The sequence below is a fragment of the Ovis aries genome, chromosome 3 (genome assembly GCF_016772045.2).
Source record: "Ovis aries strain OAR_USU_Benz2616 breed Rambouillet chromosome 3, ARS-UI_Ramb_v3.0, whole genome shotgun sequence".
Taxonomy (NCBI): domain Eukaryota; kingdom Metazoa; phylum Chordata; class Mammalia; order Artiodactyla; family Bovidae; genus Ovis; species Ovis aries.
Genome location: NC_056056.1, coordinates 135,895,383 through 135,911,183, shown reverse-complemented (window position 1 = coordinate 135,911,183; position 15,801 = coordinate 135,895,383). Strand labels below are relative to the sequence as shown.

The window sequence follows — 15,801 nt, the reverse complement described above, 5'->3', positions numbered from 1 at the left end:
GCAGCCCACCAGGCTCCTCTGTCCATGGAATTCTCCAGGCAAGAATACTGGAATGGGTTGCCTTTCCCTTCTCCAGGGGATCTTCCTGACCCAGGGATTGAACTCAGGTCTGCACTGCAGGCAGATTATTTACTATCTGAGCCACCAGGGAAACCCTTCTAATGTGTAAGTGTAAGTAAATGTAAGGAAAGGAAATTTGAATATCACATACTCATGCTTCCTGTCTTGTCTATTGCCTTGTCAAAACATTTGAACCAATTTTTAGTTTAGAAAATCTCTCTATATATATATTGATGACTGGCTCTAAATTAAAGACAGAGGAATACTTTAGATGAATATTACTAGGAATATGGTATGAGCATAGGCAGAGAGCCAAGGATGTGGAATTAAGTTTTGTTTGGTTTATATATTATTGAGGAAAGAGAAGAGTATTTTCTGTGTCAGGATGGAAAAGTCAGAAGTAACCCAGGGTTTATATAGTGTAGAGTTGGGCAGTATTTTCATACCACTGGATAAACAAACTACAAAAGAAGTAAAATTGGCCATACCTCCCGTTTTGACCTGACCAGTCATTGTGTACACCTGTTTTCTGGAACAGCTGTCCCATTTTATTCTCAAAAATGTCCTGGTTTGTATGATATTTTTTTTCAGAAGAGATTAGAGGCTCACTGTGTGCTTGTTGGCAAGTTTTTTCCCCATATCATTAAAAAGGCAAGATAGTGTACTAAGTTGATATCAAAGTATTTGTTGTTGAAGGCATTGAGAATTACAGTTGAGCTAGCTAAGGGAAATAGGGTTATTCTATTTTTTTGAGTTGGAGGAAGGAAAAAAATAGGAGGGCAGTGGCTGGGTAATAATGATAAGATACAGTTATATGAAAGATTGCATGAAAGAATGGTTAAGAACATGGACTCTGGGGCCAGGCTGCCTGCTCAGGTTAGACATCTTTCTAGTGGACCTTGTTCAGGCTGTTTAACACATGTTTCTCAGTTTTCTTATCTGTAAATTCAGGATAATGTTCAAGTATGAGATAATATTGTACTTCTTATCTATCTCAAAGAGTTGTTAAGAGGATTGACAGTCAATGTAAAGCACTTAGTGTCTGGTACACAATAAATATATGTGAGTTTTCTTTCACATTACTTATGAAAGATAAGTCTCATTTCAGTTTCCATAACAAATGGTTTACTGACTTGATTGTACACACTAGAAATTAAAAGTTATTCTTTTTCATAAAGGATTATTTTGATATTTGAGTTTTGAGGTTTTTTTGAGCTCATTTGTATAATTAGCTGTTGGCTTTTTAAGATGACCAATTTGAAGTAAAATGACTTGGTATTTTGTTGTGGTTCAGTTGCTCAGTTATGTCTGACTCTTTGCAAACCCATGGACTGCAGCATGCCAGGCTTCCCTGTCCTTCGCCATCTCCTGGAGCTTGCTCAAACTCATGTCCATTGAGTCGGTGATGCCATCCAATCATCTCGTCTTCTGTCATCTCTCCCTTCTGCCTTCGATCTTTCCCAGCATCAGGGTCTTTTCTAGTGAGTTAGCTGTTCACATCAGGTAGCCAAAGTATTGGAGTTTCAGCTTCAGCATCAGTCCTTCCAATGAATATTCAGGACTGATTTCCTTTAGGATTGACCGGTTTGATCTCCTTGCAGTTCAAGGGACTCTCAAGAGTCTTCTCTAGCATCACAGTTCAAAAGCATCAGTTCTTTGGCACTCAGCCTTCTTTATAGTCCAACTCTCACATCCATACATGACTACTGGAAAAACCATAACTTTGACTAGGGGGACCTTTGTTGGCAAAGTAATGTGTCTGCTTTATTTAATATGTTGTCTAGGTTAGTCATAGGTTTTCTTCCAAGGAGTAAGAAGCGTCTTTTAATTTCATGGCAGCAGTAACCATCTGCAGTGATTTTGGAGTCCAAGAAAATAGTCTGTCACTGTTTCCATTGTTTCCCCATCTATTTGCCATGAAGTGATGGGACCAGATGCCATGATCTTCATTTTTTGAATGTTGAGTTTTAAGCCAGCTTTTTCATTCTCCTCTTTCACTTTCATCAAGAGGCTCTTTAGTTCCTTTTTGCTTTCTGCCATAAGAGTAGTGTCATCTGCCTATCTGAGGTTATTGGTGTTTCTCCTAGCAGTCTTGATTCCAGCTTGTGCTTCATCCAGTCCAGCATTTCTCATGATGTACTCTGCATATAAGTTATATAAGCAGAGTGACGGTGTGCAGCCTTGACGTACTCCTTTCCCAATTTGGAACCAGTCCATTATTCCATGTCTGGGTCTAACTGTTGCTTCGTGACCTGCATACAGATTTCTCAGGAGGCAGGTCAGGTGGTCAAGTATTCCCATCTCTTGAAGAATTTTCCACAGTTTATGTGATCCACACAATCAAAGGCTTTAGTATAATCATCGAAGCAGAAGTAGATACTTTTCTGGAATTCTCTTGCTTTTTCTATGAACCAGAGGATGCTGGCAATTTGATCTTTGGTTTCTCTGCCTTTCATAAATCCAGCTTGAACATCTGGAAGTTTTTGGTTTACATACTGTTGAAGCCTTGCTTGGAGAATTTTGAGCATTACTTTGCTAGCATGTGAGATGAGTGCAATTGTGTGGTAGTTTGAACATTCTTTGGCATTGCCTTCTTTATTTTGATGACTATTTAAATGCTAAATACTTATCAGTTGGGTTCCTAATCTTTAACAATAAAGTGGTACATTAATCTCAGTAGAACTTTCTGTAAGTAGTCTGTTTGATTATATATTAGAGCAATCCATGACTCCAAAAATTAAGCTGGTAATCTATGACAGCCTCATTTTTTTTTTTTTAAAGCAATCATCATCTGTCATCTGACTGAAGTAGTGAGAATTTAGGGAACTTACCTTTTCCTCTGATAGTGGAGGACCAGCAGTTATCGCTTTATTGATGAATAAACTTAAGGTTTTTTTCTGGGTGTGGAATAAGTGAATCCTGAATTTTGACAACTTGGCATATGACTTAGGGTGGTCCAGTTCCCTTGCTGGAAAGTGTGTGAGCCTCAGCAAACTTCTTTACCCAGGACTTGTTAGAATACAAACTCTCTGCCCTATCTCTGAACTGCTGAATCAGAATCTTCCTTTTTCTCAAGATCCCTAGATGATTCTTATATGAGCACTACAGTTTAAGAAACTCGCATATAGCATATAAATTTTATTGTCGATCTCCTGTTCAGGGTGCTAGAGAAGAGTAAACCGTAGGTGAGGTCACTGCCATTGTGGAGCTTGCAGACGAAATAACTCAAGTTAGGATAAGTGCTTTGTTATAAGGGGTAAATTTTATTGCACAGACTACCATTTTTCTTTTTTTTCTAGCTGGAAGTTAGTTGCACCGTGGACCTAAGATAGAAATCACTGCAGAGCTCAATTGACTTCTGCCCTGAGTACTCTAGTTCTTATCTGGTAGTTCTTTTTCTGTATCCATTTCTTCTGTGTTGTTACCCACTCTTAACTTGCCTTTGGGCCAGGGTCTGTTTGGCTTGGTAAGGAGATGTGCAATATTCCTGAAATAGTGTAACTGTTTGTCTTAAAGTTTTCTCTGAGGCACTATAGTATAGTGGCTAAGAGCCGCTGCAGTGTAGTGGCACTCTCCTGACAGCCTAGGTTCAAATTCTGGCTCTGTCTTTATTAGCTATATAACGCTGGGTATATTACAGTTAGGTAAAGTTTTTCTGTATCTGAAAAATGTAGATGAGAAAATTTAATGTAGTTGTTATGAAGATGAATTCAGTGTCTCATAAATAGTAACTATCCTTCCTTGTGAGAAGGGTGAAAATTTCCCAGTTTTCATTTTTATTTTTTATAAAATGCCCTAAACTTATTCTAATAGGACTTTGAAGTTTCATGCTGGATGAAATGACAGGTGTTTGTTTTGTGGTTTTTTTTTTTTTTTTTGGTCACCTGTGCAGCTTGTAGGATCTTAGTTCCCCGATTAGCGATTGAACCCATCCACCTAGCTGTGGAAGCACAGACTTGAAACTGCTGGACTTCTCTCTCTTTTTTAAATGTAGTTGTAGTTTTGTGGTCCTCTTAATACTGGAGATGTAAAAATTAAACCTAGGTGATTGATCTGCCATGAGGCAAATAAGTTTAATCATTCTATTTACTTTATTTCTGTTTTTCAGCATTTGTAGGGTTAAGTGGCATGGGATTTCTGTTTCTGATAGTAAATAGGTAAGTAAAACAAATCTATGTTTTGACCAAACATATGTGGTCAAATCTGTGTATGACCACAGAGATGGTTTTGCCATATTTATGGTGATTTTTTCCTAACTCTTGGTTCTCCTACCTTAAAACTGCTGTCTTCTGACCGGAGGGTATCGTTTTGCCAAGAAATTGATGTTTCCCTTTTTCCTTTCATTTGTATCTTTCCCTAGATAGGAACTAGCATAAAATAGGTCAGTGATGAAGACTGCTTTTGGCTTATTCAGTAATGACATGTATTGCTTAGAAATAGAGGTGTTGATCTGTTAGTTTTACAAACTGACAATTTGAATATTTTTGTGGTGGTTTGTGAGTATGTGTGTGCTTATGTGCTACATATGTGTATGTTGGCAGATAGTTTCAGCATGCACTTAGATAATTTACCTCCTTTAATAGATGTTTTATATAACCATGTAGCCTCATGGGCTTATTTCTAGTTCTGTGGGAGAGATAAGGATTTTTATGGAGTTCTTTGTTAAACCTTAGTCAAAAGATGAGTCAAAGGTGGTTATCTAGAATTTAAATGGAAAAGTAAGTCTTTGTTCTTGTTAAATGGACTTGTCAGATTCATTATTGTGTCATTTTAAAGATTATTTGTTATAGAAAGACACATCAACTTGTTCTTTTGATGGACATTGTCAGTTTCCAAATTTTCTTTATGTTGAGTAATTCGATAAAGAACATTCTTGTGTGTGAAGCTCTTAGACTAACATTTACTGTGGTAGCTCATATTTTTTAAAAGTTTTTGACATCAGTATTGACAGATTGCTTTACATAGGTGTTGCAGATTTTTTTTTTTTAATGTGCTGCGTGGCATGCAGGATCCCCAACCAGGGATCAAACCTGCGCCCCTGCAGTGGAAGCACACAGGCCTAACCAGTGGACCACCAGGGAATTCCCTAAAATTCACATATTGTGATTGATTATTCCCACTTGTTTTAGTACATCTTCTGTGTTTGGCAGATCTTTTACTAGTTTTCAGTTAATAGTAACCTTCCAGACCTTTTCTGTTTTTACATACTAATATGCTTATCTGTACAATGATTTTATGTGTTTGTTAATATAAATTTAAAAATGCTTGTTTTGCAAGTTGAATTTTTTCATGGAACAATATGCCTTGAAGACTTTTCACATTGGTGTATGTAGACCTGCCTTTTTTTTTTTTCTTATAGTATTCTGTGTTATGAAATATATTGCGTTTTATTTAACCGTTTGTCTAGAGATGGACATTTAGGTGGTTTTCAGTCTTTCACTAATGGGATCAGTGTTGCAATATACATTCTTGTATATGTCTTCTTGTATACATTAATGGCTTTTCGAGTGTACTGTTAAACTAGGCTGGTGAAAAATATACATATGCCCAGGTGTACTGCTGTTTATATGCCATAGGCCTCACACTTTGGTTATTCTTAGCACCATTAGCAAGGGAGACATCAGATTTATGGGTAGTATATTGCTGAAAGGCATCTAGTTAATTATTTTGAGTGATTATTAAATGCTTAATAAACTAGTACATCTCATCAGTAAGTAGAAGGTAAGTTTTTAAAATCATAGTTCTCCAATATTGTGTATTTATTTATAAATAAGTATATATGGGACAATATATTAATATCTTGTATGTTAAATATTAGTCTTAATCTCTCTGTCATATTTGGGGTCTCCCAGTTCTTGAATAGCTTTCTATACTCGCAGAAATGCCTACATAATGAGTTAGGCCTCTCCAGTGAACGTACTAGTCAAAACTCAAATTCCAGGATTCCCTTATACCTAGATGGATGCAGGCATGTTACTAAGAGCTGCTAGTTAGACCACACCTACAGGTGTCTTCTACTTGAAAATATATATAGTGTAGGGAAATGAGGTTTCTATTCTTAACTTCCATTTTGTAGTCAGGAGTGGCAGTAGAGGTGGTCAGCTTTAAGTAGAGTTAATAGTTGCAAGGTTGAGTTTCTGGTGGAGAAGTAACATTGATATTGGTAATAATAAAAGTTGTAATGGATTTGACTTTTGGCATTTACCACTTGATGGTGGCATGGATAGTGATTTCCTTATCAAGCCACTTCAGCAACATTATTTTGAGTGAGATTACCTTTGCATCTAATTTTTCAGCCTTTCCAGTGACAGGGACACTACCTTTTATTTACTTTGCCGTCTAATTTATCCAGGGTGGATTCTGAATACTAATAAGCATGCACTGTTCGGATTCTGCATAGGGGCAAATGTAAAGATGACTTGCTTTCTAAAATTGCTACCTAAAGAAAAATAAAAATAAAATTCCTACCTAGAGGTGTATTTTGTGGTTTGTTTTTGTTTTTGTTTTGCCACACCATTCAACTGGTGAGACTAGGCGTTGAACCTGTGCTCCTTGCAGGGGAAGCACAGAGTTCCAACTCCTGGGCTACCAGGGAATTAGAGATCTTGTTTCTTTGTTTTGGCCCTGCTACAAGGCATGTGGGATCTTAGTTCCTGAGCCAGAGATTGAACCTATACTGCCTGCCGTGGAAGAAGTGTTCAGTCTTAACTGTCAGGAAGGTTTCATGGAATTGTTTTGAATATAGTTTTTGTTTACTTGTTTGCTCATCTGTTTATGGCTGTGCTGGACCTTTGTTGCTGCGCGGGCTTTTCTCTAGCTGCGGGGCACTTATTCTCCTTGCGGTGCTCCTCTTGTTGCAGAGCACAGACTCTAGGGCGCTCGGACCTCAGGAGCTGCGGCACACGGGCTCGGTCGTTGTGCCTCTCGAAATCTAGAGCACAGGCTCAGTAGTTGTGGCACATAGGCTTAGTTGCTCTGTGACACGTGGGATCTTCCCAGATCAGGGATCGAACCAGTGTCTCCTGCGTTGGTAGGCGGATTCTTTACCACTGAGCCACAAGGGAAGCCCTCCATAGAGGTTTTTAAAAATTATCTGTGTACCTGGCCTGTTGGGGCTAGCTGGTGGTACTGTAAGGAAATTGATTGTTCTTTTCCCTGAGCTAATTATGATATGAAACAGTTGTCAATTAACATCTCTAAGCCAAGATGTTGCTTTGGTTATTTATCTTTGGTGCTGCTTCAAAGATCCTTTTGCTCCCTTGCTAGGTTTGACATTTTGTTATTGGTGTTGATGTTTATTGTGAAAGCCTTTGTCAGCCCTGAAATCATAAGCCAAGAAGCACTCCAATTCTGTTTTAAACAGGCATATGAGAAAAAGGAAGATTGTATCAACTCTGATTTTCTATCACATCAGAAGGGTAAATACAGTGTCTAAACATTAATTTCTTTTTTTGCACCTGTGTGTCTACTATTCCATTCAGATAGACAGTTGAAGGTCTACTCTCAGCCTGGTTTATTTTGATAGCTGAAATAGTAGAGGGTGACCCAGCTTCTACCTTTTTTGATTGAGTCCACTGCCTTGCCGTAAAAAACAATAAACTATTACAGTGGTAACAAATTAGAAGTATGTACAAATAACGAGAGAAAGAGAAGTAGTGACCAAGACAAAGTTAGGTGTCCAAGGTTTGTAAAAACTGTAAGGAGTTTTGGTACATTTTTTAAAACAAAGAAGTTGAGATCAGTAACTGCATAATTACCAGGTGGCAGAGTAAAGTTAATTTTTGTCTGTTATACCATAGTTGACTTTTAGTTGTTGGAATTTCTCTTCAGTTTTGCTGTAAAGTACCAATATTAGTACTTTCTTCTTCTCTCTGTTTTTTTTTGTTTTTTTGTTTTGTTTTGTTTTGTTTTGTTTTTAGATTTATTTTTGGCTGTTCTGAGACTTGGTTGCTGTACACAGGCTTTTTCTAGTTGCGGTGAGTGGGGCCTGTTATTTGCTGTGGTGTGAGGGCTTCTCATCGCAGTGGCTTTGGCAGTTGCGGCCTGCAGGCTCTAGAGCATGGGCTCAGTAGTTGTGGGGCATGGGTTTAGTTGCCCCTTGGCTTGTGGGACCTTCCTGGACTAGGGAATGAACTCAAGTCTCTTGCATTGGCAAATGGATTCTTTACCTCTAGCGCCACCTGGGAAGCCCTGAAACTTCAAACTTAATTATATCTGACCCTGTCTACCCGAAGCTTGCAGGCATGGTTGTGTTATGCTGACATGCGTGCTTAGTTGTGTCTGACTCTGCAATCCCATGGACTGTAGCCCACCAGGCTCGTCTATGGACTTCTCCAGGCAAGAATACTGGTGTGCATTGCTATTTCCAGTTTGTTTGGCTGTATTGGGTCTTACCTGCGCCACACAGGATCTTTCACTGAAGCACACAGCACACTAAGGGAAAAAAGCTTTATCAGAGAAAAAGAGAACTGGTCAGCTTTAGTCTTGGCTCTGGGTTGGTGGAAAGAGGGGTCTTATATTAACTACAAATTCTCTTTGATGCAAGGTGGGGCTGAAATTCCCACTACTTGTTGTTCTCTAAAAACCCATATTGAAAACTTTAAGTCATGGGAACTCCCCCTGTGGTCCAGTGGCTAAGACTCCATGATCCCAATATAGGGGCCTTGGGTTTGATTCCTGGTCAGATGACTAGCTTCCACTTGGCACAACTAAGACCCAGCACAGCCAGATAGATAGATTTTAAAGAAAAATTTAAGTGATACCAGATTGATAGTCTTACTGTGTAGTCATCCAACAGAAAGAAAGCAAATCCTCTCCTGAAGAGCACATTTTAAACAACCTTTAAAATTCCCACAAATAAAGTTTCAAGGAAAACGAGTGTGCGGAACAAAATCATAAAACACATAAGTCTTAATGAACATGGTTTAGCATTAAAAAATACAGATCTCAGCAGAAACTCAAACCCTTTGATTTTGGATATTACACATACTGGAATTATCAGATACAGGCTATATAATTAGAATGTTTAAAAGAAGGAAGCTACTGGAAATTCCCTGGTGGTCCAGTGATTAGGACTCTGAGCTTTCACTGCAGCAGGCCCTGTTCAATCTGGTTGTGGTGGGATGGCCAGAAGAAGAAGGAAGGTACTGAAAGGATTGGAGGAGAAGATGGCCACCCACTCCATCATTCTTGTCCGGAAGACTCCATGGACAGAGGAGATAGCTACAGTCCATGGGATTGCAAAGAATTGGACACGACTGAACAACTGAGTGCACACACACACTGAAAGGATGATCAAAAAACAAAACATTGATCGGATAGGTTTGAGGAAAGAACCAAAAGGAACTTCTGAAATGAAAATGTAGAAAGAACTTAGAGACTGACTGTACAAGTTGGATGCATCTTAGAAACGACTGAAGAGAGAATTGATGAACTGGAAGCAAGGTCTCAAATTGCTCAGAATATAATCTCTCAGGAAGACAAAGATGTGGAAACTAAGAAAGAAAAATTGATACAAGAGAGGTGGGATACAGGGTCAGAAGGTATAGAATATTTTCTTGGCATTCCAGGGAAGTAATAGAGAAGTTGGTGGAGAGCAAATTTGAAGAGGTAAATGACTGAACGTTTTACAGAATTGATGAAAGATGCATCAGATTTCAAAGAGTTCAGTGAACTCCAAGTAGAATAATAAAGAATTACACACTTAGGCTTATGATTGCAAAACACCATTGACAAGGGTTAAGCACCAGAGTTGAAAGAGAGATTAGGAATGACAGCTAGACTAGTGACTGAATTCTGTCACTAGTCCACATAGAAGGCAGTGGGGCAGTGGCTAAGACTCCATGCTCCCAATACAGGGGCCCTGGGTTCGATCCCTAGTCTTTAATGTGCTGAAGAGGAATTATGTGCCTAGAGAGATTTCTGTATACAGCAAAAGTAGAACATAGAAATAAAGGTATTTTTTGAGAAACCACAACTGGAGAATTGACTAAAAAAAAAAAGTTCTGAATGATGTTCTTGGGGAAGAAGGAAAATGATCCAGAAGAAACGTCTGAAATGCAAAGAAAGAATAATGGTCAAAGATAATTGGTCAAAATTTATAGAAATTTAAATAAACATTGAGTATATGTTACACATATGCAGGCACAAAGGGCACAAAATTATCTTTGATGATAATGTACTAGCAGAGGATTCCCCATTGACATTTATGCTCTGATTTGAAAAGTCCTTAATGGATGTAATAAATCTTTTTCAGTTTCATATTTTTTATGACTTAGACTTAAGGCAGCATTTTTTTAAAAATTATTTTTTAATTGAAGAATAATTGCTTTACAGAATTTTGTTGTTTGCTGTCAGATATCAACAAGGCAACATTTTAGTGAATGCTTTGATTTTTTTTTTTAATTTTTAATTTTTTATCTGCTCCAGGTCTTAGTTGAGGCACTTGGGATCTTTGATCCTCATTGCAGCATGTGGGGTCTTTAGTTGTGGCATGTAGAGTCTAGTTCCCCAACCAGGGGTTGAACTCAGGCCCCTGCATTAGGAGCGCAGAGCCTTAACCACCAGAGAAGTCCCATGAATAATTTATTAATGAAATGCTTTATGGAGGAAAAATATCCCTGATCTAGGTTTTATAGCAGAGCGTGTTTTCTCCTAGTCCATGTCCACATGTTTATGTGATTTTTTACAACTGTAATAATCTGTGACTTGTAATCATTGTAGGTTAATACAGACTCCATACTTAATCTCTGTGTATCTTTAGTTGGATATATTATTTCTCATATAATAGGATAACATGTAAGAGGGAAATATCAGTACTTACAGATTGTCTTAAGAAGTCAGTGAGTTCATAGATGTGTTCAGTATAGCACCTGGCCCAGAGAATTGCTTAACATGTTTGCTTTTGTTACTGTGGTGGAGATGTTTTTTCTATGCCATTGTGTGAAATCACTTTCCATTTTGATATTTTTAACAATTTATCAATACAATATTTGATGTGTCATGGTTTAATAGATAGCAAATTTTTGTGTTGTATTAATACCCCCCTTTAGATTTAATAAATGTGGTAGTGTATCTTTACAGCTTTGTTGAGGTGTTTTTTATTTATTGTTTGTTTTATTTATTTTTGACTGTTCTTGAGTTTTCATTGCTGCGCAGACTTTAGTTGTGTAAGAGGGAGCTAGTCTCCAGCTGCAGTGCCCTGGCTTTGCATTGCAGTGCTTGTCTTGTTGCAGAGCACTGGCTTCAGGGCTTGTGGGCCCAGTAATTGCAGCAGTAGTTGTGGCCCTTGGGCTTAGTTGCTCCTCAGCATGGGATCTTCCCAGATCAGGAGTCAAACCTGTGTCTCCTGCCTTGGCAGGCAGATTCTTTACCACTGAACCACCAGGGAAGCTCTGTGGGGTTTTTTTTGACTTCACCACATGGCTTGGGGGATGTCAGTTCCCTGACCAGGGACTGAACCTCGGCCCTGGCACTGAACGAAATGTGCCAAGTTCTAACCACTAGACTGCCAGGGGATTCCCTCTTTATAACTTTGAGTGGTTGTGTAACTCACTTTATCTAGTGAGTGTGTTTTAATTTCCTGTTTTGCTCCTTTGTTTGACTTTGAGTTATTTGCATTTCTTGGCTCTTATAAATAATAATAGGATGTGGGAAGCTAAGTTGCACCATTTTATAGTCTTCAGTAAAATAATGAGTTTGGAAATTTTATGCCAAGGTAGGAATTATTTTTAAGTGCTTTGCTAATCTAATAAGCATAAAATGGTCCTTTATTTTCCTATTTGTGTGCATTTGTGAGGTTTTTTTAGAATTTTATTTTCCTAGTCTTTATTTTCATTTTGTTGTTGTTGTTGCAGTTTTGTATTGTTCTGTAGTCAACCATTCTCCTTGTGATTTGTATTTGCTTCTTTAAAGCTAATTTTCTATGACATAATAATTTACATTTATGTAAATAGTTAACTTTGAACATACCTCACAGTTATTTTGATTAATGCATTAGTGTTTGCGTAGTATTCTTTTGAGGGTGAGACAGCCAAATTACTTTTATTCAAAATCAACATGCTTCGTAAAAAAGAATATGGAGTATTTATACATATCAGTTGCTTTTCATTGTTAATATTCAGCTCTTAAGGAACTCTTCTTTGTCTTTAGGCAGCCCTCTTTGTTCGGCTGCATTGGGTCTCAGCTGCGCCACGCGAGGTCTTCCACGGCAGCGCTCACACTCTAGCTGCGGCTTGTGGGCTCTCAGGTTGTGGCCCGAGGCTTAGTTGCCCCATGGCATGTGGGATCCCAGTTCCCCCATCAGGGATCGAACCCCTGTTCCCTACATTGCATGGTGGATTCTTAACCATTGGACCACCAAAGAAGTCTCTAAGGAATTCTTACCTCAATGCATGGTTGAGAAAATTGAGTTAGGAACTTTCCCCACAATCACACAGTCGTTAATGTTAGTGCTGGGTTTTGAATATGTGATTCTAGAGCCTCAACTCTTGCATGTAGTCATCTGTAGTTGTTACCTATTTGGCTTTACTGAAGCTGCAGCCGTTCTATTAGTTAAGGGTATTTCTAGTGGATACATGGCTTCTCTACTGTATATTTTTCATGTACAGGTTTTATTCATGAAATGAATTTTTTACTCTTTTATTGTATTTATCAAGATTTAAGAGTTTTATTTTTCTGAGAACCATAGTCTTTATTATTTGCCATTTTGGAGGGTAGGGACATAATTGGTATTTTCAGAATTGAGTGAAAGGAGGGGAGGGTAAGTATGTATTAATAAGTAAATTTTCTTCTGTCGGAATGCTTAACACGAAATTAAATGTTCCCATGGCAGGAAGGCTAGGCTGTCACAAACTCTTCATGGTTCTTTTCTGCCATCAGTCAGAAATTAAGCTATACTTAAAATTCCCAAATCACATTCAATCCCTTCTGCTCCAAAGGCTAAGTGGTGAGGCTACTGCCCTGGTGAATGCAGAAAGGGGGTGTATTATCTGTAGAGAATTTTAAAATAATAATAAAATTGACTAAAAGCCAGATGTTTATATACAGTTCTAAACAGTGTCAGTGGTAAAATAATGTCCACCAACACCAACATTTCAAGGCCCAGCCCTGTTCCCAAGATACAAATGAACCTTGACATGGAAAAAGGCATTGTGTCTGGGCATTCTCCTTTTTTCCAGATTGAATTTCAGTTGATATGTGAAAGGAATCCAAAAATACATGCACGCTGTGGAGTATAATTAAACCATGTTTCGTTGGTTCATACATTCAAGTTATGTTAGCCATGTTAGTTGCAAAGTATGGGAACTCACTCAAAGTGAAAAATCAGTTTATTAGATTCAAGGGTATGGGGGAATTTCATGGTACATAATTACAGGAAGTATAGTTAGGCCTGTCAGAAGCTGAGTCTTCTCAGCAATTCTCTCTGAGGCTCTTCAATTCTTCTATCCAGAGTTCTGCTTTGGTTGGTCATATTTTGGTGTTGGTAATACTTAAAGGCTGTTTTCACACTTCTACCTAAACCACATGAGTCAAGGTCAGTTGTAAGAACTCTAAGTAGACAGAATTTATGACAGTGTCCTGTAAATGGCTCAGTGTGTGCCAATTATTTTTTTATGAAAATCAAATCCCCAGTATCTGCAGGTCATAAAGCTTCCTTGCTGTACCTTCTGGTACTTGCCATCCAGGAGAGGGGCCTACAGTTGAGAAGACAAAAGTAACTTTCTGGAAAAGGAGTGAATTCTATGGAGGATCATTAGTGTACTTGAGAAGGATCAGCCCTGTTGTTGGGTTGAATGCGATGAGAGAAATGTATTTGTGCATCCTGCTTCCTCTCCTTCCACCTCTTGAATACTCTTCTCTCTCACCCCTTGCCCCATGATCCATTTCTGCTTTGTGTGTGTGTGTGAGAGAGAGAGAGAGAGATTAGGTGATGTATGCAAATGATCACTTTAGATGGTAACATGTTAAATAATTGTTTTAGACATTAAGAATATACTTAAGGGACAGATGGAATAGTGCATTCTGATGTAAGGCAGAATGCTGGTTTTGACTTGGAAAAAAGTTTCCACTTACAGAATCATTCACACTTGAAGGTCTCTGTCACAAGTTAGATGGCAATAAAAATTTACTCTGAAAAATTGCTCTTGATAATGCAAATGGCCAAGATAATGTGCATAGTTTTAACTATAATATTTGCAAGTAGGTTGGGGTAAAGCAGTATATCTATATTAATAGTATTTTATGGAGATGTTTTTATTGTACAGGTAGCTAAATTTTATATATAAACATTTCAAGTTCATCTGCTTAAAAGGTTTATAGTTCAAGTTGAGCCAAAAACTTTAAAATATTGTTTATTTAATCTAAATTTGTAATTTTAATGCACTAACTTTTAAAATTTACAAATGAATCCTATGATTATTTAGCAGGTGACATCTAAAGGAACTGGTTTAAATCCTAATGCCAAAGTATGGCAAGAAATACCTCCGGGAAATACTGATGCTACGCCAGTAGCTCATGGAACTGAAAGCTCTTGGCATGAAACAGCAGCTACATCAGGATCTCTTCCTGAGGGTAAGTCCTAAATATTTCATCAGAATGCATCACAGTTTGGCTAAACATTTGACCAACCAGTTTATAGAACTTCGGGGTACCTCCTTTGATTATTTGATAAGATATATTTATAAATGTTTAACATGTAGTTTGTATACCATTCTCATTTATATCCAGTATGAATAGATTGTCACTAATTTCAGAGAGCAGCTGTATCTTTGGGTTCAGTTTTTAACCCATGTATAATATCGTATTTTTAAATTAGTTTTGATCTACCATCATTGACAGGGCTGTTTACTCACTGTCTGATCTTGGGCAGATGATTTAACCTTTCCATGCCTGTTGCCTTCATCTGTAAAACATTGGCAGTAATAGTTTGGCATTGAATTTTCTGAGAATTAAGTAAATAATGTATGTGAAGCTGTCATATAATAGATAGTACTGTGTAAGTTTGGGCTGTTTTTTTAAATTTATTTATTTATTTGGCTGCATGTGGGCTCTAGAGTGTGCAGGTTTCAGTAGTTAAGGCAAGTGGGATGTGGGATCCCGTGTGGGATCTTTTTGGACCAGGGATCGAACCCATGTCCCCTGCATTGGCAGGCAGGTTCTTAACCACTGGACCACCAGGGACGTCCTTACGCTATTTTTAATCCCTTTTTTTTTTTTTTTTTAACTTTATTTGGCTGCACTGGGTCTTAGTTGCCACATATGGGGTCTTTAGTTTCAGCATGTGGGATTTAGTTCATTGACCAGGGATTGAACCTGGGCCCCCTGCATTGGGAGTACAGAGTATTAACCACTGGACCACCAGGGAAGCCCCAGTTGTTAATCATTTTAGCTTATTTGTAATGGTCAAGCTTACGTCCTATTGAAGACAGTTCTTACTTAAAGCCATACGGACATTTTCCCATTTGATAGAATTCTTTGAAATCTTGTTATAGAAGACAAGTGCCCGGAGTACCTAAAGATAGGATTTTAAAGAATTACTATTTACTTTCAGTATGTTTTTTTTAATACAGGTAATAGAGAACTTGCAGATGATATGTGTAAGGAATATGAAGTAATGTATTCATCTTGTGAAACCACAAGAAATATTACAGGCATTGAAGAATCAACTGATGGAATGATTTTGGGGCCAGAAGATCTGAATTATCAAATATATGATGTTTCTGGTAAACTTTGATTTTATTG

At 37.9% G+C, this 15,801-nt stretch overlaps 1 protein-coding gene across 5 annotated transcripts in view; it reads left to right on the top strand.

Annotated features, from left to right (window-relative positions):
* Nucleotides 1-15,801, top strand: part of LARP4 (La ribonucleoprotein 4) — a 69,335-nt gene that overhangs the window by 6,960 nt on the left and 46,574 nt on the right. For 2 of the 5 annotated variants that reach the window (XM_012174305.5, XM_060412602.1), the window contains exons 2-4: nt 4,169-4,217; nt 14,484-14,631; nt 15,630-15,782. In XM_012174305.5, coding sequence (XP_012029695.1) covers nt 15,653-15,782 — 130 coding nt within the window. In that variant the 5' untranslated portion in view covers nt 4,169-4,217; nt 14,484-14,631; nt 15,630-15,652. The remainder of the gene's footprint in view (nt 1-4,168; nt 4,218-14,483; nt 14,632-15,629; nt 15,783-15,801) is intronic. The other 3 variants (XM_004006358.6, XM_060412603.1, XM_012174304.4) reach the window with 2 other exon arrangements.